This window comes from Martes martes (assembly GCF_963455335.1).
Source record: "Martes martes genome assembly, chromosome: 2".
In the NCBI taxonomy this organism is placed as follows: Eukaryota; Metazoa; Chordata; class Mammalia; order Carnivora; family Mustelidae; genus Martes; species Martes martes.
In genome coordinates, this window is record NC_137889.1 from 142,951,170 (window position 1) to 142,978,280 (window position 27,111).

Here is a 27,111-nt window from a genome sequence, read left to right on the forward strand (position 1 = left end):
CCACTCCCTCCCCCTGCTCAGAAAAGGGAGCAGTTCCCAAGCCAGCAAGGGGAAGGGGTCCTCCTACAGGGGGGATGAGGCGGATGAGTGATGGCCCCTGCATTCCTGGCCAAATCAGCAACGGAAGGATTACACTCCAAGAAACCCATGGGACCGGAGGGGAGAGTGCTTTAATAAGGAACACAATTAATAAAAGTTTGACAATAAACACATCTGCAACTAGTACTGGAAAAACCAATCAAGTGACATTACACAGAGCGAAGCCAGCTCTCCCCTGTGCTCATGCAGGAAGCGACGAGGAATGGAAAAGGTTAAAGGCATCAACTTTCTGATGACAGACTCAGATTTTAGGAAGTGGGCATGCAGATCAACACAAAGTTTTCCAATTTCAAAGCCTCCAGAAAGGTCATTTTCGCAAGGTTCATAAATAGCGCTGCACAGCATATTTCTGCGTTTTTGGGTCTCGTATACCTTTTGTATTTTCTTTGAATCTTTCTGAGCATTCTCTCGAAGTGGTACTTTTCCAAATAACTTCCATCCCAAGTCATTTTGTTTGTCAAGTCTTGCATTCTGTTTTCTAGCAAGCAAATTCCTATAGGAAGAAAATAAGAGGGTTAGGGAACTTCTGGGTATTCACAGAAACACCAAGACCGCCAAGTCACTCTCTAATGAAAACAAGTAGACCTTCCTTTGAGAGAACACCATGAGGAACCACAAGTTTTAATTCTGCAGACCTGTCATCAGAGAAGACACAGGATTATGCAACTGGGAAAAAGTCCCATAACCACAAATAAGCTTTTTGTTGCTCAACTGTGACATGTACAAATTCTATAATTTGGAGTAAGGAAATACCTTGTATCACAACAAAATATCTCAGAAAAAGTGAGGGTTTGTTTTTTTTTTTTTAATTTATTTGAGAGAGAGAGATCACAAGTAGGCAGAGAGTGGGGGAAGCAGGCTCCCCGCCAAGCAGAGAGCCCGATGCGGGGCTCGATCCCAGGACCCTAAGATCACGACCCGAGCCAAAGGCTGAGTCTCAACCCACTGAGCCACCCAGGCGCCCCCAGAAAAAGTGAGTTTTAAAGTCAGACTGAAGTGAATTGAAACCCTGGCCCAATTACTCACTACTGTGTGACTTTGACCAGTATATTCATCTCTCTGAGCCTCAGTTTCCTTATGTTTAACAAGGGTCTTTGTTGGAAAAAAATGACAGGTACATAGTGCTTAATAAATAAGAGCTGCTAGGCGCTGGGGGCTCAGTGGGCTGAGCGTAGGACTCTTGGTTTCGGCTCAGGTTATCATCTCAGGGCCGAGAGATCGAGCCCCGTGTCAGGCTTTGTGCTCAGTGTGAAGCGTCCTTGAGATTCTCTCCCTCTCCCCCTCCCCCACTCTCATGTGCTCTCTAAATAAAGAAATAAAATCTTAAAAAAAATAGAAGTTGCTTTAATAATTAACCTCTAGTTTAGTTGAAGTTATCTATAAGGTAAATCTGCATTATCTCTTCAGAAATCGTCTCCACGGCCATGAAAAGAAAGCCACTCAGCCAGCAGTCATGAGGTCTTGCCTCCCAACAACATGTAAACAAAAGTCCCGAAGACCACAGATCAGCCCCCACTGGTAGTACAAAATAAACTACATTTTGGAATGTACATGCTGGTGCATTCATTCAAAACAAACGGTTTCCAGGGCTCACTGGAAAGTGTAAAATGACCCCGCAGCATCTCCTATGCCAGAAAGGAAGAAAGTGCTCAGAGAAATACGGGGACGCATCTAAAGGAAACAGAAGCCAATGTGAAACACAGACTCCCCCTGGCTAAATCGGGAACAATCTAGCCGTTGAAATAAATAATGAGGGCAAGGGATTATAATCCACTGAATAAAACAAGAATCCAAGAGCCCACATGGATCTGAGCAAGCACAAAGAAGCAGAGGAGGAGGGATGCAGCCTCAGAAGCACAGGCGGGCGCGTGGACATGGGAAAGGACCAGTGGGCGCTCAGCCTGGCAGCTGACAGCTGACAATGATGGTTTCCACCGATTCTGAAAGCATCTCCCACAAATTCCTTGTCAGTACAAAGGCAAGCCTGCTTGGGCAGGTGCTCAGAGCCTGCGTTCCCAGCACAGAGGAGCTGGCACATGCCTCCTGCTCCAGGGCCCCAACAACAGCCCACCACGCAGATGATGGCGACGGGCCGACCGACTATCGGAGAAGATTCCTGAAACAACTAACGGGAAGTGAATACACACTGTGGACTAGGAAAGAGCGCAAGATTTATGTTAAATTTGCTGATCTTGTAACCGCACAGCACTTATGTAAGACAGTGCCCTTGCTCTTAGGGAAGGTACTCGTACTCCCCACGGGTTCTTCTAATGCTTCCAAGAAATACTTACTTGCTTATATGGCATAGATACCACAGTCACAGACCAGATAAAACACATGAAGTGAGGGGCAGCTGGGTGGCTCTGCCAGTTAAGCATCTGCCTTTGGCTCAGGTCATGATCTCCAGGTTCTGGGATCAAGCCCCTGGCTGGGCTCCCTGCTCAGTGGGGAGCCTGCATCTCCCTCTCTCCCTGTTCCTGCTCTCTCACTCATATAAATACATAAAATCTTAAAATAAAACAAAACAAAACAACACACACAAACAACACACGAAGTGAGACACAAATAGTGAATCTGGGTAAAGGATACTTGGAAGTTCCTTATTTTTCTTGCAACTTTTCAACAAATTCGAAATCAATCAAAATAAAGTTATAAAAACTTCCCAAAAGGAAACAAACGGTTTCACGTACTCTTCCTTGCTTTTCTATTGTGGTTATAATAGAAACCACTTCATAGGCCAAGGCAATTCTATACACCTTTGTAAGAAACAAACTCTGAGCTGTCCCCAGGTCCAACCTGTTTAACATCGAAGATTCGGCCAACAGTGGAGGACACACGATTCAAACGGAGCGAAAACCTCAGCTTCCAGAACTCTCAGCTCACTAACAGTCTACATTTTGCTAAAGAGGCATTGCCTCTGGAGAAGGGATCAGGGCACAAGGTACAAATAGTGAGGAACCCAAATGCTCCTGGAAGGGGAGAGGCCGGGAGTGAGGTATACACCTGGTGATGAAACCTTACCCTATTCTAGACAGATGCGGGTCGCCGAGGGTCTGGAGTAGTAAGGACTGGGACAGAGAACCACACAGAAGCGACCGGTGACTGGGATCCGGGAGCCAGACTAGACCGGTGGAGCTAGTCGCACAGACACCCAGCAAAAGCAGCAGGAGGAACAGAAACCTTGTTTTCTCCATCCCCTGCGAAGGCTCTGTAAGTCTGTACAAACATAGTACAGAGAGAACTTACCAAAATTCACCATACAAGGGACACCTGGGTGGCTCAGTGGGTTAAACCTCTGCCTTCGGCTCAGGTCATGACCTCCGGGTCCTGGGATCGAGCCCTGCACTGGGCTCCCTGCTCAGTGGGGAGCCTGCTTCCCCCTCTCTCTCTGCCTGCTTATGATCTCTCTCTGTCCAGTAAATAAATAAAAAATCTTTATGGGGCGCCTGGGTGGCTCAATGGGTTAAAGCCTCTGCCTTAGGCTCAGGTCATGATCCCAGGGTCCTGGGATCGAGCCCCGCATGAGGCTCTCTGCTCAGCGGGGAGCCTGCCTCCCCCTCTCTCTCTGCCTGCCTCTCTGCCTACTTGTGATCTCTGTCTGTCAAATAAATAAATAAAATCTTAAAAAAAAATCTTTAAAAAAAAATCACGATACATGATAGGCCACGACTTCTGAAACGTATCCTTGGTTGAGTTATTTGTCATGGATGAGAGGCCGAGGAGCTCTGAAAGAACAGGAAATCCCACCCGAGCTCTTTGTGTCCTCAGCACAGGGAACAGGGAGCTGGCCATAGAGGTTCCGGCCTCCGGCTTCCCTTTCAGGTTGGTGGGTCCCTGGAAGCCTGGCACAGAGCTGGCCGCTGAGCCCAGGAGGCCAGCTGGAGCCAAGCCCCTGCCTCTGGCCCTGACGTGCCCAAGCCCCATACCCGGGGCCAGGTGCGCCAAGGGGCGGGGAGAGCCCAGGAGCCCTGACTTCGCCCTTTAAACCCTGTGCTGTCTGGCTGGCCCGGAGGCACTCTTGGGGTCATCCTGGATGAGAGTTACACACTGGTGCCACTCTCCCCAGTCCAGGAGAGACCAGAGCCACAGCTATGGGTCCTCAGCAAGTTAGCACCCCCTGCCGCCATTGCTACCATCTGTGACATTTCACCAGGGGCAGAACATAGGGACCACTTGATTCAAGCTTCCTGTTTCATCAACTGTTTCAAATGCACCCGTGCCACCAGCAGTTCCAGGAAGCCCTCACATCTGCCCAGGTTCTGCAAAGCCTTTGCCCACCGGCTACCACCAGCCCTAGCTGGGCCTCAGCTCCCACAGCATGCAGCCAGTTACCCTGCACTTGCTAGAGGGCCCCTGGCTCCTCTCCACACAGCTCCTCCTTGGGGTGGGGCTGCCAGGAGGGCAGGGCAGAGTCGCCTCTGCATCCCCACAATCCCAGCCAGCACGCAGCAGGTGTGCCACACCTGTTAGCCAGCAAACGGAGCAGACACCGCACATGTCTGCAGGGGACGCAGGTGCAGGGCTGTGAGGTGCGTAATGGGACGGCGGCCCCACCCAGCTGCACCCACAAGCCAACCTACTTGGCACCTCTGACCTGCATGCACCCCACCTGGGAGTGGGCCTGGCTTTCCTCCTGACTACTGCCCCTTCTGCGATGCCCGCTCAGGTCCACCCTCCTGCAGCTGGCAGGGGTGAGTAATGATGGGGAAGCACCTGAGGACTCTTCCAGAGGCGTCCTCACAATCCCTCAGGAGCTGGCCCTGGGAGCACCCTCAGGCAGGAGGCTCGCTCAACAACCCACCAGGCTGCATTCATCCAGGGAATTGTTCTGAGGGCCTCAGCTCTACGGAACAACAAACGAGCCAGTCTGATTTGCTCAGAAACCTTCCATCTCTCCTCAGGTTAGCTCCAAAGCTCTCACCTGATCTGACAGGGGTCTGGCCACCCTTCCCAGCCCTCCTCCTTGTGTCTTTTTGGGGCCTACACAACAGGCCTGCAGCCAGCCTGTCACAGCCCACATATGCCTACCCCAGGCTTCCTTCAAGTGTCCCTCAGGCACAGGACATGACCCGGCAGACCCTGGGGCCTTGCAGAATGCCCCCTGTATCTGCCACGATGCCCAGAAGTCTCCTCCACACGGCGGACAGGGTGGTCTTCTGAGAACACACACGGATCCCACCAGCCCTGTCCCCCAAATCCTCTCACCGGCTTCAACGCCACACATGCCTCACCCCCTACCCTCAGTGTGCTCCTGATCACAGGCACATTTTGAGGATCAAATGAGGCAAGGGACCTCACAGGTCTGGCCTGCTGCCTCACACACAAACTCAGTTCATAGGAACAGTCGCCGTCATTCCCATTGCCATGGGAGGGCTTCTCTTCTAAAGGACTGCCAGCCCTGCCCCCCACTCAATCCCCTGCAGCTGGGCCAGCACTCTGCACCCTAGAGGCATCAGAGGGATTGGGGGGCACAGGCCAGGTTTACGGGAATAGTGGGCTGAAGGGAGGTGACCCTGCAGGGCCAGCCCCACCAGGGATCTGTCGGTGAGGCCTATCTGGATGCACTTTACAACAATGCTGAAGAGTCCTTGGGAAACACATGGGTGGTTGAGGACTAAGCCACGCCCAACTACAAGGACAGAGACTAACCCTCCCATCCTGTGGGGGCAAAATACCCTTAGGCAGGAAAAAAGGAAGCAGGGTTTCACTGGGGTCCTTACCCCTGGCTTACAATATAATTCTTTTCATTTCAAGAGGCAACAACTCAGAGGAAGAGATATGGGCCACCAGTGACAAAGTCATGCTAAAAATAATGGCGTGTTAATTTCTGCCCACCAGCTCTCAAGAAAAGTGCCACATCACAACTAGCAGCAAGATCAAGCACAGACACATTTCACCAGGACAAAATGGCCCAGCAGGACCCGGTCCTCACCAAGAATAGCTAAGCACGGGTTTGCTCAGACCCTGACCACAGCTCCCTTTCCCCCACCTCCTCCAGCTGTGAGACCCCGCTTGTCCAGTGCAGCCCCGTAGGCAGGACACACACAGAAGCCTGACAAGGGGCCGAGTGGGGCTGAGGGAGTGAGGAAGCACACAACCCAGTGACCTCAACAGCCCTCATCCCCTGACAAAAGAGTCAGGCCTACGCCACCCAGGATGGGGCCACCAGCCACAGATGCTGCTGAATATGTGAGAAATGTGCTCGTCACCCAAGTCACCCTGCCCAAAGATGCCAGCTGGAACAAAGCAGGGTTTAAAGATGTCACAAAAACACTGAAAACAGCCCAAGGGTTCATGAAACTCCCATACGGGGGCACTCTTTCGAAAGACTGTGAGCTACCTGTTGCTGAAGGAGAAAAGCGAGCTGTGTAAAAGTATAGAGCACAGACCGCCCCTGGGAGAAGAAGGAAACCGTATTGACAGGGCACCTGCATCAGGTGGGAAGTGACTTATACGACCAAAAAGCTGAAGAGAAAATGAAAATGTTCAGCTCTACTGGTATAAAAATGAAAACCTTCTGGGAGAGAGAAGTGGAGAGCTACGGAGAACACACCCGTGAAGGCATCCGGGCACTCAGCCCGCATGGCCTACATGACAGCGCAGCTGGGGCACGGGCCTCCCCCCACGGCACTTCAGGCCACTGAGCTGGGAGCGGGGGCAGTGAGAGACTGGGGACAGTGCGCCACGGAAAATGGCCTACAGGTTAGGCAAGTTCTCAAGATCACCCACCAGGGAATCAAAACCCGGCTCTTGCAGGCCTCCCAGCAGTGTCCCCTCCTCCCAGACCGAGGAGACGGGCGGGCAACCACCGGCCAGAAGAGCAGCGAGCCTGCACTGTGGTTAATGGGGCAGCGCACACGCATTCCCGTCCCGCTCCCAAGCCTCCTGCGAGCCAGCATAGGCAATAAGGCAACGATAGCCAAAAGAGACATTCCAAAGCTCCACCAAGTGGCCCAGGCTCCTTGCTATCCCCTCACAATGCTGGCACCCCCTTGCTCCAGCAGCTTCAGGCAGAGGCAGAACAGGGCCTTCCTAGTGAGTGGCCCCCAAATCTGAACCCACGGGGTTCCAATCAGGGCTTCCCACCCACTCCCCCCACGGAAGCGGTGGCAGCCCTGGGCCTGCTGTTCTTCATCTGTAAGCAGAGAGGACAAACCTTCCTGGGACCACGGTGAGGGTGAAGCCGGGTGTGTGTGCGGGGGTTCCCAGGGAAGAGGTCATGCCGTAGCCTGTGTTTGCTGCCTACACGGTGTTTTCCAGTTTGAAACATCTGTCAACATTTTGTGTTGATCAAGAAATCAAAGAACAACCTAGGTTTCTGTCTTCTCCTGAAGGGCTGCAGGATCTGGCCCCCAGGGCACGTGCTCTTGCACGACCACCAGCCAGAGGGAAGCCACAGATCCCTGGCGGGTCACGCTGTACCTGGTCCTTCCGCTGTCCTCGCTTCAGAGGACCGGCCAGTGCAGCGTGCCCTCCACCTATCTGCAGGGCCAGATCCGGGTTTTAGTGGGCCTTGAAGCTCATTCACTTTGGGGAATCCTTTTTTTTTTTTTTTTAAAGATTTTATTTATTTATTTGAGACCAAGAGTGCAAGCGAGAGAACATAAGGGGGGGGGGGTGGCAGAGGGAGAAGCTGACTCCCCACTGAGCAGGGATCCCGATGTGGGGCTCGATCCTAGGATCCTGAGATCATGACTGGAGTCGAAGGCAGACACTTCACCGACTGAGCCACCCAGGCACCCCGGGGAATCCTCTTGAGAAAGAAAATTATCTTTAACTATGAACACAAAATTAAGCACAGGTGAGGAGTCCTAAAGGCTAAGAGTCATTAACATCACAAATCCAACATTGTCGTGTTTTGACTTTTAAAACCAAAACCACGTGCTTCCACATGACGGGACTGCAGCAAGGACTTCTACCCAAAGCTCCATCTCTCCGTTTTCCGACAAGAGACAGTAGAATCCAAGGAGCAACTCCCTTTCTTCCTAGATGCTATGTGGTGAGGCTGTTACTGTCAGCCCTGCCCCCATGAACTTCACTTCCAGACGTGACTGAGGTCAAAACAGGGTGACTCCGGGAGCAATCGAAAATGACAGTTGTCGATGGACATGAGGGGCTGGCTCTGGGTCCCCACACCCGTGTATTTCAAAGCTCCTGATGTGTGTGCCAAGGGCAGCACTTAGAGCCAGCGCCCTACAGACAGCAAGGCCTCCAGTGTATTTCCAGCTGAGAATGATCAACTTGTTACTTTCTGTGCTTTCATCACCAGAAGGTAAAGCCCATGATGCAAGAATTCTGTCTCTATTCACCGCAGTGCCTCTAGGGTCCAGAACGGTTGCCGGCACACAGGAGAACACATATACTGAATGTGTGCTTTTTGGAGGAATTATCAGAACGATCACACAAGAACTATTCCTCTCCACTTAAAACAGAGGAAGCCAGGATTCGGAGGCGGGGGAGTCCCGCCCAGAGACACATAGCTGAGCAACACAGGGCCAAGCCTTGGACCTGAAGCTCTGAGGCTGCTCCCTGGCAGCTGGCAGCACCGGCCCAGAAGGCCAAAGCAGCTGGAGTGCAAGGCTGCAGTCCGCCCTGACCCGGTGGAGCCGGTTCCACAAGCCACAAACACTCATCGGGTTTCTCAAAACTTCTCTCAGAATTTTGGAAAATAAACCTCCAAAGTCCTTCTCCTCTGAGACTGTACATTTGAACTCTTGGTTCTAATTCAGTAATAGTTCCCTGGGGGTCCTTTCCCTCTTTTGTCCCGCTGACAAGAGACATTCCAAAGCTCATTCCACAGTCATCACAAATAGCTGACACGTGTAGCATTCCGTTCCCAGGACAGCAGACAGGTGTCTTCTCCGCCATCTTCTGAGCCACACTCACCTTTCACAGAGCACCTGTCAGGGGCCTCGTGCTGCACCAGGCACGTCACACGTGTTCCACGCCAGAGACGGAACTTAGCACCCCTGCTGGCGTGTCATCCTCACCCAGAAGCACCACCAGGGCTTGAACCCTACCGGAGAGGTATTAGAGTCGACGTGGTACAGATGGGAAACTGAGTCTCTGTGAGGTCAAGGAGCTTGCTCCTGAAGGGAAACAGAAATCCTGGCACTCCTTTGGGGAGAAGAGAAGGCAAAAATCTTCAACAATTCCTCTAAAGCCCATTTTTTAGGTGTTTCTTCCAGATCTCCAGCCCTCAAAAACTGGCACACTCCACTGCTACAGACACTCACACAGGGCCTCTGACTCCGCTCTGAGAGCCCTGGGGGAGAAGACCAGCCCACTCCACTGTCACGGAAACACAAAACACAAAACCGCACTCTACAAAGGCAGCCTCTGTGTGACAACCCCCCCTACACAGGAAATAGAAGGTGAGTCAGACACACACTGAGGGGTTGTTATTACTGTGACCAAAGAGGGGGCTCAAACTTCCTAGTTCCACACACAATTAAAAGTACCCAAGAGCCAGAAACACTTGGCGTCTCTCCTCCTTCAGAAAACGTTACCCAAGTAGCATCTGATGCTAAAAAGCCGATCCCTAAAACCAGAGGCAACAGTCAACACAAAGGCATGTAGTGAGCACTGGAAACCGCCTGCATACACAGGCGGGCCCGGGAGCTCCTGGCCCACGGGAACCCTCCTGGAGACACAGGACCACACCAGCTTAAACTGAGGAACACCAAAGACACAGCTCTGCCCCCCCGGGGGGTGGGAGGGAAGGGATGGCTAAATCCTGCAAAAACCTACACACAGGCAAGAACCAAGCTCCAGTGACACCTCCATTTACAAAATCAAGAAAGGCAAGACAGCAACCACAAACCTGTCCATCAACAGGAACACCGGGGAGACTGCCATGGTGTCGACAGTGGCCACGCAGCTCTGAAAGGCCAGCCCCAGATGCGCGGACTCTCCCCGTCCTGGGGAGGCACCATTCGGGGCCCTGCTCCACAGTCTGGAAGGTTAAGGCACAGGGATGGGGTGGCCCAGCTGGAAAGGCAGGGGTGGGGCGGGCAGGGTTCTGACTCCTAACTAGTCACAGGGAGGGAGGGAGGGTAGGCGGTCTGGGAACCAAAGTCTGTGTGACCGGGTTCCCAACACAGCTCTTCCCTCACATCTCTGCAGTGACCCAGAGCCACAGCCTGCCAGCCATGGTGGGCTAACCAGCCACAACAGCAACAACCACTTCTTCTGACTAAGGACAAAAGCAGAATCCCACTGGGCACAAGGTGTCCCGAATGCCAGACAGCACCCTTTGTGAAAAAACAATCAGGTATGCAGGTGGGTCCCAAATGCTCTCACGTAAATCCCTGGCACAAACTTGCATAAGAACCCTCACTAGAGGGTGCTTCCTTCCACCTTCATGACTTCAAGTACCACAAGGTATAAAAAAAGGACAAGATCTAACGAACAACTTCAAGGTCAGGAAAAATGTCCTAATGTAAACCCACAAGAAGTTGTTCTAGGTCGGGCCTCCCTGGGGCGTCACGAGGGCATCCCTCAGTCATGTGTCAACAATTAGTTCCTCCATACTCCCCAGCCCGGGTGGGGGGTGTGTGTGTGTGTGTTCACAACGGCACAGGAAACATCTGACTGCAGAGAGCCAGCAGGTGGCCAGCTCTGGCAGGAGAAGAGAGTGAGGGCCAAAGAGAGAAATTCTCCTTTTACAAATTTCTGTACTGCTTAAAAAAGAAAAGAGAAACAACAGCAGCAATAAATGAGCATGTATTACTTTCGCTATCCAAAAGAAAAAAAAAAAAAACAAAAACAATCAAATGTGCGAGACAGCACGGCACAGGAACGGGCTCTGGGATGGCAAACAACACACCGACCCCAGCGCAGCCGATGACGGACAGGTGCCAACTAACCCATGTTCTCTGGCAGCACGGATCCCAAAGTGGGGAACCTGGACTGGAGGACGCATTACCTGGGAAGGGGCAAGAAACACAGATTCTTGAGCCCTGCCCAGACCGACTGAATCAAACTTGGGGATAAGGCCAGCAGGCTCCGAATGAGCCCTCCCCTCCGAGTGGCTGTGATGCTCACTCAGGTTTGAGAAGGACTGCTCTGACTAAAAATATTTTTTAAAAAAGGTTTTCACAGTGGAATTTTTAAAATATAGATAGACACACATACGCCCACAATGTTAAATGGTCCTTGCGGGGGCAGCAAAAAGTCCTAGTTGAATACATTTTTCTTGGTGAATAATGCCTATAAATGTTTTTATTGAATGATCTACTATATTTCCTTGGGGGAAATATAAGAGGTTTGTTCTCTGAGTTTGTGTACTTCTTCCTTAAAGATTTGGAAGAATTCACTAGTGAGGCCATTTGGACCTGAGTATTCTTTGTGGGTTTTTAAAATACAGATATTTTTGGATTTTTTTTTTTTTTTTTTTGCTGACGTATAGTGGAGAAACCCACATATCGCAGGTTGAGGAACTATTTGGAGGGACGCAGGCACATGAAGCTGCAGGTGGCTAGTGCAGGAGAGCGCAGCATGAGAAGAGTGACAGGGAGAGGGGCCGGAGGGCTTGCCTGCTCTATCCCGGCCTCACTCCCCCTCCCAGACCTGCTGCTGTGCCAGACCAGGTCTCCTCCAGCAGCACAGCAGGAATTTGTAAGTGCATGCATTTAGTCAGAACAGTCCTTTATTTGAGAGGCAGAGACGGTGATGGAGATAGCAAGAGAGAGGGCGGAGGAGCAGGGAGGAGAGGGGGAAGCGGGCTCCTTGCTGAGCAGACAGCCTGATGCAGGACTCGAGCCCAGGACCCAGAGATCATGACCTGAGCAGAAGGAAGAGGCTTAACCCACTGAGCCACCCAGGCGCCCCTCCTGTGAAGCCTTTTTATTATTTTTTAAGTTCATCTACAATAGCGGTGCCTGAGTGGCTCAGGTTAAACACATGACTCTTGACCTTAGGGTCATGATTTCAAGCCCTGCGTTGGGCTCCATGATGGGCATGGAGCCTACCTTTAAAGAGTAAAAAATAGGGATGCCTGGGTGGCTCAGTGGGTTAAGGATCTGCCTTGGGCTCAGGTCATGAGCTCAGGGTCCCGGGATCCAGCCCTGCATTGGGCTCTCTGCTCAGCAGGGAGCCTGCTTCCCCCTCTCTCTCTGCCTGCCTCTCTGCCTACTTGTGAGCTCTCTCTGTCAAATAAATAAATAAAATCTTTAAAAAAAAAGAGTAAAAAATACATACACAAGTAAATAAAATTCAAATACAATAAAATTGAGTCTTTTGGTGTTTGGTTCTGTAAGTTATAACATATCGGTAGGATCATTCAACCACCAGAGAAAAATCTTATAGAAACTTTGAGAAACAGAAAGCAGAACACTCAACCCATTTTAGAAAGCCAGCATAATCCTGGTACCAAAACCTAAGGAAAATTACAGGTCACATGCTTATAAATATGGACAGAAATTCATAAAGTATTACCAAACCAACCCAACAATAGGTATAAAAGAGTGATGTAACACAAACTTTGGGATTTTTTCCTAAGAATACAAAGTTAGTTACTTAACATTAGAAAAATACACTGTTTTTACTATGCAAAATAAAGAAGAACACACATGCAACATCAACAGATGCAGGGAAAAAAAAAAGCATTTGATAAAATGCAACACAGTCATTTTTTTTTTTTAAATCATAGAACCAGGAATCAAAGGGAACTTCCTTAATCTGATAACAGGTATCTCACAAAAAGTAATGTGTCTCATAAGAGGGATCCTAGGGCAAACACCACAGTTAATGGGGAAATGGTAAATCTCTCCCAGAGACCAGGAGCCAGACAAGGGTTTCTGCCCACACCATTTCAGAGCAGCACCGTCTGGGAGTTCCTGGCCATGCAATAAGGCGAGAAAACGAAATGAAAGGTGTAAGAAATGGAGGACGTAAAGCTCATCCACAGACAACATATCTTCTATAAAGAAAACCCAAAGAATCCAAAGATAAACTATTAGAATAACTGAATTTAGCAAGATTACAGGATTCAAGTTCTCTACACAACGTAATTGCATTTCCAGCAAACATTTATAGAATGGCATCCATAAAACCATCAAATTAACAATTATCTTGGAATAAGTTATAATGAAAGACACACAAAGACCTTACATTAAAAACTAAAAAATATTGTGGAGAAATTATAGGAAACCTAAATAAATGGAAAAAATACCACATTCAGAGATCAGAAGTCTTCATATAGTAAAAAATGATCAAAGGATTCAATGTAATTGCAAAGAAAACCGCAGATGTTTTTGTGGTAATTGCCAAGGTGATTTTAAAATTTAGATGGAGGGGCGCCTGGGTGGTTCAGTCATTAGGCATCTGCCTTCAGCTCAGGTTGTGATCCCAGGGTCCTGGGGTCGGCACCACATCGGGCTTCCTGCTCAGTGGGGAGCATGTTTCTCCCTCGCCCTCTCCCACTTTCCCTGGTTGTGTTCCCTCTCTCGCTTTTTCTCTCTCTGTCAAATAAATAAAATCTTAAAATAGAAAAGAACAGAATAAATTTTTAAAATAAAATAAAATAAATTTTAAAAAATAAAATAAAATTTATACGGATATGAAAAGTACCTAGAATAGTCAAAATAATCCTAAAGAAGAACAAAGAAATAGAAGGGCTTACTCTATGAGATATCAAGACTTATTGTATAAGCTATTATTGGTGAAAAATGGAACATATATGGTCACCTGATTTATTTCAAAGGTTCAGTGAGCAGGATGGTCTTCACAGTAAATAAACATGAACCACCACCTCACACCATACAGAAAATTAATTCCGATGGGTCAGGGATATAGTTGGCAAAACAAAGCTTCTGGAAGAGAACGAAGAATTTCTTAAACAGGATACAAAAGGCACTAACCATAAAAAAAAGATTCTAAAAAACTAAAATTCATTACAGCTAAGAACTTCTGTTCGTTTGGAAAACAAAAAACACTGAGACAGTGAAAAGACAAGCCACAGTGTCGTATATATTTACAGTATGTCCATCTCACAAAGGCCTCTCCTCCTGAGTACATGAAGGGTGCCCACAAGTCAGTGAGACAACCACAGACACTCCAACAGATTCCACATGGTCAGTACAATTTGAAAAAATGTACCAAATCATTAGCCATCAGGGAAATGCAAATGAAAACCCAATACCCTTTACTCCATCTATCACCGGAATGGCAAAAACAAAAAGCTAGCGGATTTTGGAGAGGACCCTGCATCCAGAATGCCCACCCGCCGCTACAAGTCTGTACAACCACGCTGCCTGCCCAGTGCACCGGAAACCACCCAGTGGTAGCGACTGACGCAGACTGACGGTGGGAGCCTCCCACCACCGGGACCCGTGCACCACAACACGTGTGCGAGAGGACTGTGATGAGCGTTCTCCTGAGTTATCAAAACCGAAAACAAGTCATGTGTCCCCCCCGTGGAGAACACGCGCTGGTGTATGTGTACATCCGAAACACACATGATGAAAGCAAATGAATACTGCCACCCTGGAAGGGGACCAAAGCAAGCCAGACACAAAAGGCCATACTGTAGGACTTCAGCTATCTAAAGCTAAAAAAAAACCAACACACCGATCTACAATAACAGAATTCGGAACAGTGGTCGCCCTAGCTGAGTGAGGTCCTGACAGGGACAGCATGGGACGGTGACTGCGGGGGTGTGGGCAACACTCTCCATGGGGCCAGCGCTTGAATGTGCTTCCTCTGTACACGCAACTTTGCGTTCCCTCCGGTCACCAGCAGCTCAGCTCAACCACTCCTGGGGCCTCTCCGGCGGACAAGCCCATCCCCACCATGTCTGTCCTTGGGGCTCTGGGCACCCGTACATCATCTTGGGTGGAGGCCTGGAGAATCCTAGCTCAGGGATCACTTCCCGCCGTGCTGGGGGGTGGGGAAGACACGGCCTCCTGGGCCTTCATACCCCCAGGGCCTGGCATCGAATCTGGATGGTAGACACCTAACCTAACATTAACTAAGCCTGACCTGCACGAAACTGTGTGCCTCTCACCACTAAGTCACCGAGCCCAAAACAAGCCCCAGGGCTCTCCTGCGTCACCACAGCCTCCTTGAGACCTCCTTCAAATGCTCTCCAACCGTCAAACAGAAGCAGAAGTGACACAGGGACAGGACGCATTCTCTAGCATCCGCTTAGGAGAGAAAAGGCAGGGCGAAAATGCCTGTAAGGAGGAAAATACAAATTTATTATTAATCTCCAAATGTAAAGGAAAAGAAGGAAAGAAGAGTTGCTGGTTAGCGAAGGCGTGTAAGCATCACAAAGCAAGAGCCCACCAGGGACTGGAGACAGGGGAGAGGCCGCATGAATGACTTCCTTCCTGTTTTAGGAACCTGAAGGAGTAAGATCTGACCTAAGGCACAGACAGTGTGCGGGGGATTTAGTGTCAGGCAGACCTGGGCTCAAGGGACAACTTCATGGCAAGCTGCCTGACTGTGGGTAAGAAACGAACCACCTCTCCCTTTCCCACCTGCGGAACAGAGTCCCCGCCCCTCAGTGAGGTTTGGGACCGGAAAGTGCGCTTATTAATCCCACCAGCACCAATTCACTCACCACACAGGGCCAACTATCTCATCTCATCTAACCCTAATCCCATGCACACACACTGGTTTCTTTCATTTGACAAGTACACACGGGACACCCACTATACCCCGGGCACCAAAGACACGGACTGCAGTCACCTGATGACCAGACACAGGACTTCACCCCTGAGGGGCTCACACGGTCTTCCTTATCTTAACAGACAGGGAATTCAGAGCCATCCCCTTGCCTACGGTCACCAGACACACCGCAGGGCTTGGATTCGACCTGAGATCTCTACCTTCTACTGGCGGTTCTCAGTCCTCACTGCACACGAGAACAACCTGGGGAGCTTCGAAAAAAATTCCTAGTGCCCAAGTCTCACCCCACTCATCTCTGAGGGTGGGGCCTGGACGCTAATTTCTTTTTTATGTTTTCCGGACAATTCTATTGTGCAGCAAAAGTGGCAAAAACTATGCTCTTTAATTAATAAATGTTTCCCTTCCTTGTTTCTTTAGCTGATACTTTAGCTGATACTCTCAAAGGAGTTAATTTGAGATTAACTCCTTTCCAGCAGCTTCCGTGAACAGCACATTACTACCTTTTAGATTTTGCTTTAAACTACTACAACAACCGTACTCACTAAAGCAAAACCACACTGTGAACACCTGCCTTACAGTGTGAGTTCTTCTAGTATCTTCCTGTCTTTTTCCACTGATCTAGGCAGTGGGGAGACTCCTAACCCAGGAGTGTGCCCTCTCCCTCCATGCAGCAAATCTAGACCATGCTCCATGAAGCCAGCAGATCCCTGTTTTCTCAAATACAGAATATGCGTAGCACAGAGCGCAGCACGAAGCAGGCCAGCCCTGTGTGGATTTAAAAAGCCACTCACACGCGGGTCCAGGAAGGAGTCCACGCTACACAAGTGCACAGAAGAAGCACGTCCAGCCAATCTGCCAGTGCCGATCAGGAACCTGAGCAGGGCAGGAGCTGGGGATCAGGGACGACTCACATTCAGACCCTGCCCTTGAGGGGCTCATGGTAACCCCGAGACATACAAAGCTAGACTAGACTATAGTAAGGCCACAGGAGAGTAGGCCCGGTGAGAGTGCCCCTGGAGGAGGTCCCCTCTGTCCTGGGGACGCCAGGAAGGCTGCAGAAAAGAGGTGTCAGCAAGAACAGGCCTTAAACACGTGCAGAAATGGGCCAAGGCGACATGGGGCAGAGGGGAGGGGGGCATCTCAGGCAAAGGCAGGGAAGTGTGGCCCAGCACTGCTGGGCTCAGGGTCAGTCTCATGAGCCCAAACAAGGGCCCAGCAGGAGAAGAGAAGAAAACCACAGGCATCTCTTCATTGTGCAGACTGGAGTCCCCAGAAGGACATATCCTCCCAACAGCCGTTCACGGTAACCTGCGGCAGGAGCTATGACAAACTCTAACAGTCCCTCAGCCTCATTCATAAAACAGAGGCTGGATTTTCACTGCCAGTAAAATCACACCATGGTCAGACAGCTCCAGCGGCCTCACCATCCATGCTCACGGGAAAGCAGACCAGCGGTCGGGACATGGTCACGGAAGCAGGAAGTGGGACGGTGGTCACCTGGAACCCTGTCCCAGGAAATCATGGGAATGGTGGATAATGCATGCTGACTTGCACACAGGTAATTTTATCCAAAAGCAGGAACAAAATCTACTTCCTTACTGTTGGATCAGTAAATGATTCACAGGACGGAATACCACAAGGCCATTAATAAATGGGTGAACAAGGTCTAATTACGTGCGGAAATGTCTTCTAGAAGTGAAAAGGAGGGTACCAAACTACAAAAGACACAGTTTTAAGTTTAAAATTCATAAAAAGTCTTTAAGGAAATACGGCAAGAGGGAAAAATCGGTAGTAGGTATAAAAGTGGAAAGGACAAAAACAGAAGGATGAACATAAAAAAACAATTTTCCTGTGTATTTTTAAACAAAGAGAAGCATTAAGAAAACACATGTTAAGGGGCGCCTGGGTGGCTCAGTGGGTTAAAGCCGCTGCCTTCGGCTCAGGTCATGATCCCAGCGTCCTGGGATGGAGCTCCGCATCGCATCGGGTTCTCTGCTCAGCAGGGAGCCTGCTTCCTCCCTTCTCTCTCTGCCTGCCTCTCTGCCTACTTGTGATCTGTCTGTCAAATAAATAAATAAAATCTTAAAAAAAAAAAAACATTAAAAAAAATTTATTGTCCAAAAAAAAAAACCATAACAAAACACATCAAAGATCTCAGTAAAAAAAATTTAAATTAAATTAAAATTAAAATAAAAAACTCAGAAGAACATTCCAGCTCTGCAGACAGCACAGGTATGGAGGCAGTACATGTGACCCAAAAGCTACAGAAGCTGGGTGACCTGGCATGGCAGACCAAACTGCTGGGAAGAGACTTCTCTCTGCATCTAGAATAGTAATAAAATTGAAAAGGAAAATATTCAGGTTTTAAAGTATTTTAAAGTATGCCAAATTTACTACTTTTCACTTCAGATTATTTACTAAACATCTACTAAGGTTCTGCACCGGCTAGGAAAACAAGGAGTAAGATGTGGCCCCTGCCTTCAAGAAGCTCACGGTCCAGGGGTGGGAAGGGTGTCCATGCTGTGTCAGAAGTCCAGGGGCTGCGGGATCCAAATGAAGGCCCTGGAAGGGGTTACAGAGATCACAGAAGGCCTCCCAGGGGAGGTGACCTTAAGTGAAATCCTAAAGGACAAACAGGAGTTTGCCAGGCAGAGGCAACAAAATGGGCTGAGATGCAGAGACAAGACACAGGTTCGGAGAGCTCCAAGTATGGCTAGAGCACAAACTGAACTGGAGGTCTGAGGGGCGCAGGGGTGGATCCAGAATGTTCCTTGTGTCGCACCACAGTTTGGAATCCCGCCCACAACTGGTGGGATCCACCGTTTAGGCAAGAGAATAACAATGCATTCACCTTATCAACTCCAAGCATTTAATCCTAGTGAAGGAGAAAGAGGAAGGGGGCTTGGAAAAAAAAAATAACGATCCCCAAAAGGGCCCAGGCTCCCGGCTATTGCTAAACCCATCTCCTCCCGGTGCTGGGTACTGGTCCCACTTCCCGACCTCCCTTTCAGGTGGGCTTCACGTGACCAAGTTCCAACCAATAAAGTTCCAGCTGGGCCCTGAAACTGCACCCCCACCAGCCCCTTCCTGGCTTGATGCAGAGAAGCCCACAGAACTCAGGGAGCAATCTCCAGAGCCACCAGATGGCAAGACCCTGGGAGAGCACCAGCCGCAAATGAACTTCCATCCACCTGGGCCACCACACAGGTGTCAAGTTTGTTACAGCAGCTGACATTCACAGGAGTAAACGTACATTCATGGATCTTCCCCACCAGTCAATTTCTTCTGCTTTAAAAATACCTGTTTTCAAAGGAACTACTAAAAGGAATAAAACCTGCTCGTTCTGGGATAGACCCCTTAGGAGCTAGGACAAGGGCTGACCCAGCAAGCTGGTGTCCTCGTCCACCTGGCCTCTCAGTACCCCCACCCCCACTCCAAGGCCAGGCCCCTTCTACCTCTGCACCACTTTGCCCAAATCTCCCTTCCTGGAGGGAGACGGGTCTCACATGCTAATCTGAAACCTGAAAGAAATTAGGACTAAAATTCAAACCCAGTTTTCCAAGTCCTGCAGACATGTACTATTTCTGTAACACTGTGCACACAGAGCCTGGATTTGAAAAGCCTCTAGCTGGAAGCAAAGGGGAATTAACAGGAAAACGGGATGTTGCAGGCCCGGACAGCTATTAGGCAAATCTGGATGACTCATCACTCTCCCATTTAAAGAACGTTACACGAATCCTGAGATAAACCACAACTACTCACAACAAAGAATCAGCAAAACTGAAATCAAAACAACTCTCGGTTACAAACTCAGCTCACTTAACAGCAACAGGAACTAGCAGACTGGATGTGGCAATCTGGTAGGTCCTTGCACACACAAAAAATACAGAGGGCATAAGAGAATTTGATGTTCTCTATGCCAAATATTCAGGGTCCTCCAAACAAAATAAATCCGTAAACACTTTAGAATGGGCGCTGATGGGTAGAACATAGAGCAGGACAGCTTTAATTGCTTGGGTATTCTGTGAACATTTTCTTAAGCGGGCAAAGGGAGATCAATGTGCGAGCAGAAAGCAGCCGGTGGCGAGAGAACCACTTCGTAGGAACAGGGCGGCCTCTGGGTTTCTCCGAACTCCACAAACTGCCATGCCGCCACAGTGTCCTGCGTTTCCTGCTGATCCCCCCCTCCCAGGCTGACCATAACCTCACCACACAGAAAGAAGGCAGACTGGAAAGTCTCTAAACACAGAAATCTGGGACTTCCCATAAAGACCCAGTGTGTGATTTCCCAATAGTGCCAGCGCACAGAGGGTGGCACACACACGCGGAAAGCCAGATGACTCTCGCAAGGAACAAATACATCCCCCTTTCGTCCACTGCCCAAACCTATCTTGCTTATAGGTATGAAAGTTTTTTTTTTTTAAGATTTTATTTATTTATTTGACAGACAGAAAAATCACAAATGGGGAGAGGCAGAGGGAGAGAGAGAAGCAGGCCTCCTGCTGAGCACAGAGCCAGACGTGGGGCTTGATTCCAGAACCCTGGGATCATGACCTCAGCCAAAGGCAGACGCCCAACCGACTGAGCCATCCAAGTGCCCCTGAAATTCCTTTTTTAAAAAATATTTACCTGAGAGAGAGAGAGAGAGAGGATGACTTAAGCAGACTCCGCACCAAGCAGGGAGCCTGACATAGGGCTCCAACTAACAGCCCTGAGATCATGACCTGAGTCAGACGCGTAACCGATTGAGCCACCCAAGCGCCTCATGGCTGTGAGATTTCTAAGGACAGCGCAGCTCCCAGAAGCCAGGGCAGAAGCACTGCAGAGAAATCAGTGTAGCCTGCGAGGTCCACCAGGACAGGATCTGGCTCCTGAACAGGACGGGTAAGCAGATGTGTAGGCCGGCGAAGTCCCTTCCTGGTTCAGTCCACACCACTCCTGAACGCCACTGCCTTGACACGCCACAGCGAAGGTGCCTGCCCGCCCCACCTGAGACAAAGGGGGATTTCAAGGTCTGCATCCAACAAAAAGTGGCTGAACTTGAAAGGTTTCTTCCTCAAACAGAAGTTTCCTAACCCCCAAGGGAAGGACAACAGATCATCAGACTCAACCTGGAACACAGAACCTGTTCGAGTTCCCTGGAGTTCAACATGCGGTCTCGAGCTGGCGGGATCACGGGAAAGCCAGCAGGTGGCCCGCTCTGACCTGTCACCAATCAATCACACAGAGGAAGTCAAGCCTGTTCACCCTTTGGAACAGATCAAATCCTTCTTTTCTCCATTCTCCCTTTTCTAGTGCTCACCTCCTGGGCAGGTTGGCCCTTGCTAACATTCACTCATTCAACCACAGGGGTACATAGAGGCCCCCAATGAATTCTGGTGGGGTGCAAACACCAATCACTACGCCAAGCACGCTGTATGCTCAGCCTTGTTATTGCCATTTGGGAGAAAAGAAACCAAGGTTCAGGAGAACACAGCTGGGTGCCCAGAACTCTACAGGATGGGCAGAACAGATACTCCCGTCTCTGGCTCTGAGACCACACTCCCTGAAGGCCCTCTGGGTTCTCCGGTCTCTGGGCTGGAGGCACCGCAGGGCAAGTCCGAGGTGCTCACCCCTCCATCTCCCTGCATGCAGCTCCCCAGATGCTAGAATGTGCCCCAGAGCTCAGGGGCAGTGTTGAACAGGACCTTGAGTGAGATACCCAACACCCTGCAAGGCAGCTGCTGTCCCCAGGCCGGACCAGAGGGCAGGTCGGCCCTCCCCCCACCCCAGCCAGCCTTCCCAGCAGCAGGCCACCTTCCCTCAGCCTCTGCCTTCCCCCAGGGGTCCTAGCCTCCGGTGCTTTCTGCTGCACGCTTCCCTGGGCTCCATTAACTTCCCTCCAGATTCGCTTCTTTCACAAGAACAAAGTCCAAAAGTAAAGCGCCAGCTCGACACCTAGACCAACCAGACTAGCGCTGAACAACGGAGCTTCCCATGGGGATGGAAAGGCCCCGGAATGTGGCTCAGGCAGCTGCAGAGTCAGAGCACCAACTTCAATCCAGTCTCAACTGCTTCGTGTGGCTAGTGGCAGACACACCGGACAGCTCAGGCGACAACAGCACCCCAACGAAAGACCCCAGATGATAGAAGAGGCGAGACAAAGTGCATGCAAGGCATCATGGGACCAGGGACCTGAACCCACTGGTTTCTGCTTCTCACAGAGGTTGGGTTCCCCCGCATCCCTCGTCCCTCTCCAAACACCCTGTGGTTTATCTCTCCCCAGCACTGGCACCGAAAGCCTGAGCTGGAGCATCTCCAGCAGCTGTGCGCCCGCACCAGACTACAAGGGGCATCTGTTACATTTACTGGGGGGACGGGGCTGGTGGCAGCCGTGTCCTCAGCACTCAGTCCTGGGGAGGTGTTCACCAAGGACATGGAAGCCATCTCCACTCACCCATCTGACAAATGTTTACTGAATTCCTAGGTGTGAGTGTGGGGGTATGATGTAGGCCCTCGAGGGGGACCCACCAATGGCACCGAACAAGGGGGGCTGCTTGAGTGGGGAGCTGGGGACTCCACTCTGCTGGGAATCTTCAGTGGGCTCCTCTCACGCAGTGTGGGCAGCAGCAAAGGGCAGAAGTGCCACCTGCTCCAAAAGGGGGTTGCTGAGCCTGGCGGAGGAGGGAAGGAGGGCTGCAGGCAGATGAGGCGCCAAGCCGGGAAATGTTCCTCCTGCTGGAGAAGACCACCAGCCCAATTCTCCGTTTGACCCGTGGGATACAGCAACTTGCTGCCAGTGCAGGGGGGAAGTAAGTGGCAGAGCTGAGATGATATTTACCCCTGCGACTTCACTGTGGCTTCACTGTGGCCTCCACAGCCCTCCCCACACAGGGCTGTAGCCACGATGCAACGGCAGCCACTAGGACCTCCCTGTGCACACTCCACACTAACCTCAAGGGGCTCCTGCTCCAAGAGTCGCTTGGGGACACGGATGCAGGAAAGGGACCCAAGGACCTGAACACCCGGGAGATCGGGCCCATCAGAAGGACAGCAGCCAAAGCCACAGCAGCAAGGCAACTTCTGGGACACACACAAACCCACCCCCAGCATCTTCTCTGTGCCCCTCTGGTGGAACAAGGGCACCCTGGAGACACAGAAGGCCCATGAGGCTGGTCCTCACATGGAGGCTGGAGCGAACCGTTCCAACGGTGGGTAAGCATTTACAGCAACAATGCAAGGATGCAGAGCCTCAGAGAATCATGGAGGTGTTCCTGAGTGAGCGAGCCCCCACCTCCGCAGGCCTGGCCCTCGGGAGGCTAGTGCCTGGTGGGGAATGCCAAAGAGACATCGGCTGTGAGCAGCCAGCTGGAGGGAGGACAGGGTCCCCTAGAGAAGGCCAAGGACTGAAGAAGAGGAAGTGAGGGCCCCTGCATGACAATGGTCCGTGCTCCTCCTGGACATTTCCTCTTGGCATTTCCTTCCCCTCACGCCATCCTGGCCTGGGCCACTCCAGAGGATCATAGCACCCAGAGCAGGGCGCCCCATGCCAGCCTTTCTGGCAGGAGGAGATGCTGCTCACAAACGGGAGCTTCCATGAACCCATGGCCAGCCCAGCGAAGGAGCACCCATCCCAACATTCCCCCCGGGAGGGAACTGCTACCTCCCTCCCCCCACTGAGCACCAGAAAGGGGTCCCATGAAGGCGCTCTGCCTCCTTCCAACCCCATGGAGGAGACACCTCGAACAGCACGTGACTTTCCGGGGTTGAGCCTTACCGTCAGACTGAGCAGGGCAGGGGTCCAGGTGGCGGCTGAGCCCTCCAAGCTCCATGGCCAGCTAGCTATTGCCCTAAGCCCATTTATCCACACCATGAAGGCTCCCCACTACCCTCAGGCCCGGATCCCTCAACCGGCTCCTCCGATTCCTCCACCCACCAAGATCCCACTGGTCCATCCTCCTTTGCTGCCACTTGCCCTCCTGACATCCCCCACCCCTTCCCCAGCTTCCACGCTCGCTCAACTCCCTTGCCTGCCTCCCCTTTCATCCCAACTCAGCATAATCACAACCATGGCTCACACACACGCCTGGGCCCAGCACACGTACCCCCCCGGGGCAGGCTGCCCACTCTCTTACAAAGCCAGATCCTGCAATCCCATGCCCCACGATGACTCTCGCACCTTCTCCTTTCATCACACTCCCTCCTTCACCCCAGGGGCCCATCCCGTCCGCAGAGAACCCTGCTTCCTTCCTAGGGCAGAAGGAAGCAGGCTTCCTAGAGCCGCAGGAGCCCTCACTCACTGTGGGTGGGCACAGAAACAGGATGGCTGCTCCACAAGGCGGTTTGGCAGTTTCTGCTGAACTTAAACACACTCTTACATTCAATCCAGCATCAGGCTCCCGAAGGAGTTGAAAACTCCTGTCGACACAAAAACCCGCATGGGGATATTTACAGCCACATTATCCACAACTGCCAAAGCTTGGAAGCAACCAAGATGTCCTTCAGGAGATGAACGAAAAAATAAATGGTCCGTTCCAGACAATGAGATAATATTCAGTGCTAAGAAGAAATGAGCTTCATCGAGGCATGAAAAGACAGGGAAGAACCTTAAATGCACATTACCAAGCCAGAGAAGCCAGTCTGAACAGGCTGCACTGTTAGGATTCCAGCTCCCTGACATTCTGGAAAAGACGAAATTATGGAGGCAGGAAGAAGATGGGTGGTCGCCAGGGGTGTGTGGGGAGGGAGGGGAGCAGGCTGTCTAGGGCAGGGCAGCACCTCATGTGCCATGGTAACAATGGATACAGGTCACTCCGCATGGAACGTGACCTTGCCACTAACTGTGGACTCTGGGTACCCAGACGATGACGTGTCTACTGACTGTAAGAAGGTTTCGCTCTGGTCAGGACGTTGAGATGGGGGAGGCAGTGCCTCGACTGGCAGCTGGGCATTCTATGGGAACTCTGCACTCTCTCTTTTCTTAAGTGGGCTCCACGCCCAACCTGGGGCTTGAACTCACAACCCCAAGATCAAGAGTCGCATGCCCTACCAACTGAGCCAGCCAGACACCCCAACTCTGCACTTTTTTTTTTAAAGATTTTATTTATTTATTTATTTGACAGACAGATATCACAAGAAGGCAGAGAGGCAGGCAGAGAGAGAGAGAGAGGGAAGCAGGCTCCCTGCTGAGCAGAGAGACCGATTCGGGGCTCCATCCCAGGACCCTGAGATCATGACCTGAGCCGAAGGCAGAGGCTTAAACCACTGAGCCACCCAGGTGCCCCAACTCTGCACTTTCTGCTTAATTTTGCTGTGATATAAAACTGCTCTAAAACAGTTAAAAAAGGAAATATGCTGAAATTAAAAATCTATATTCACACACAGAAAAACAATGACACAGCACTAAAGACAATAAAGTAGTTCACATTCGCTAAATAAGGAAGGCGAGGACTCCCACAGACCCCCACGGCCACATCTGTCCTCCGGCCCCGGCGCCAACATCCTCTGCTTCACCACTTCTTAATCTAGACGATTCCATGCAGCGGAAGCCAATGTGTCCCGGGAGCACCAGACCCGGCTCCTTTGGAGACCACTGAAGGACACCTCTCTGCAAGGCCTCCTCTCTCTGGTTACATCTGCGTCTGCTCTTTTGCTAGGCTATTCTTAACAGTAAACAGAAACCCCTGTTTCTCCAGCCCTAGAGAAAAGAAAGACCCCTCATACCACGTCTTCATCCGGCTGTCACCTCACGTGTTTGCTCCCACCTGCCTTTGCTAATAGCAAGTCCCCTCCTCTAACTCTTTCTCAAACTCACCCCACACTGGTTTCCAGGGTACACCGCTGTCCCCACCTCTCCAGCAACCCTCAGTGTGGGTATAAACCATGACTGTGTCGGACAGTCACTCCCATGGTCAGCTGTCGTATGGCACAGAAATTTCAGGAAAGGGAGGTTATTCTTGGTTGGCCTCATCTCATCAGTGAGCCCTTAAGAACCAGGGCTCTCCCTGGCAAGAGAGAGTCAAAGTGGGAGAAGGACTGTACACAAGGGGGGTTCCCTGTTGCTGCACTGAAGACAGCGGGGACAGACGACAAGGCACAGCAGAAGCAGCTAGGGACTGGAAGCAGCCCCAGCTGATGGCCATCGAGGAACCGAAGACCATGGGAAACCAAGCACTGCCAATGATCTAACTGAGCCAGGAAGGCGACAGCTCCTTGCTCTCTGCTGCTCAGTGCCTGGGTTCCATCCTTGTGAGACCCTCAGAGAGAATGTGGCCGTGTGACCAGGGGCCACTGATGTTTTAATCTGCTATCTGGTTACTTTTCATCTGCTGTGTGGCAAACTAGTAGACAACTAGCACGCCTCCTCTGCCCCATGTTCTGCAGTTCTTCCCCTCGCTCTCGGCCAAAGGCAGCTCTTGACGGCCTGTAGGCCCGCAGAGCACCTGGTCCCACTGACCTCATCTCCACCCCCATCATGGCTCACTCTGTCCCCTCAGCTTCCGTCCTCTTCTCTAGTCACCAGGCCTACCCGGGCCCTTCCCAGCCTGTCTCAGCTTCACCAGGAGTCTGCGGGGTCAACTTCCCCGCCTCCTTCATCTCTGCTGAAGTGTCTCCCGCTCGTGCACCAGGCAGGACCTGCTTCCGTGGGCCCTGCTGACCAGTGTGTTTTAGAGCCCGCCCTGGCCAGGTCTCTCCTCCTGCCTCCGCTGCCTTGTTCTCCCCATGGCACGACCCATCACCATCAACATCTGTGCTCCCCGTACTTACTTCGGGTATTATCCTCTCCTCCCACTAGAACAGAAGCTCCTCAGGGACAAAGATCTTTGTCTTGTCCACAGCCAAATCCCAAGCACCTAGCATGGTGCCTTGGCAAATGCTTGGTAAGTATTTTTTTTTTTAATGTTTTTTATTTACTTATTTGTGAAAGAGAGAGAGCAAGCACACAAGCAGGGGAACAGCAGAGAGAGGGAAATGCAGGCTCCCCATGGAGCAAAGAGCTGGATGTGGGGCACATCCTTGGGATCATGACCTGAGCGGAAGGCAGCAGAAGTCTTGCTTAAAGACTGAGCCCCCCAGGTGCCCCTCGGTAAATGTTTCTTTTTTTTTTTTTTAAAGATTTTATTTATTTATTTGACAGACAGAGATCACAAGTAGGCAGAAAGGCAAGCAGAGAGAGAGAGAAGAGGAAGCAGGCTCCCTGCGGAGCAGACAGCCCGATGCGGGGCTCAATCCCAGGACCCTGGGATCATGACCTGAGCTGAAGGCAGAGGCTTTAACCCACTGAGCCACCCAGGCAGCCCCTTGGTAAATGTTTCTTTAAAAAAAAAAAAAAAAAAAAAAAAAGCCCTGATGAGAAACATGGTGAAGGGCAGAGCACAGTGCACAGCACCCCCCCAGGCC

At 51.0% G+C, this 27,111-nt stretch overlaps 1 protein-coding gene across 6 annotated transcripts in view; it reads right to left on the minus strand.

Annotated features, from left to right (window-relative positions):
- The window catches only part of TBC1D14 (TBC1 domain family member 14), a 103,676-nt gene that overhangs the window by 55,922 nt on the left and 20,643 nt on the right, over positions 1-27,111 (minus strand). For all 6 annotated transcript variants that reach the window (XM_080795653.1, XM_080795651.1, XM_080795650.1 and 3 more), the window contains exon 3: positions 472-592. In XM_080795653.1, the coding sequence (XP_080651779.1) occupies positions 472-592 (121 nt within the window). The remainder of the gene's footprint in view (positions 1-471; positions 593-27,111) is intronic.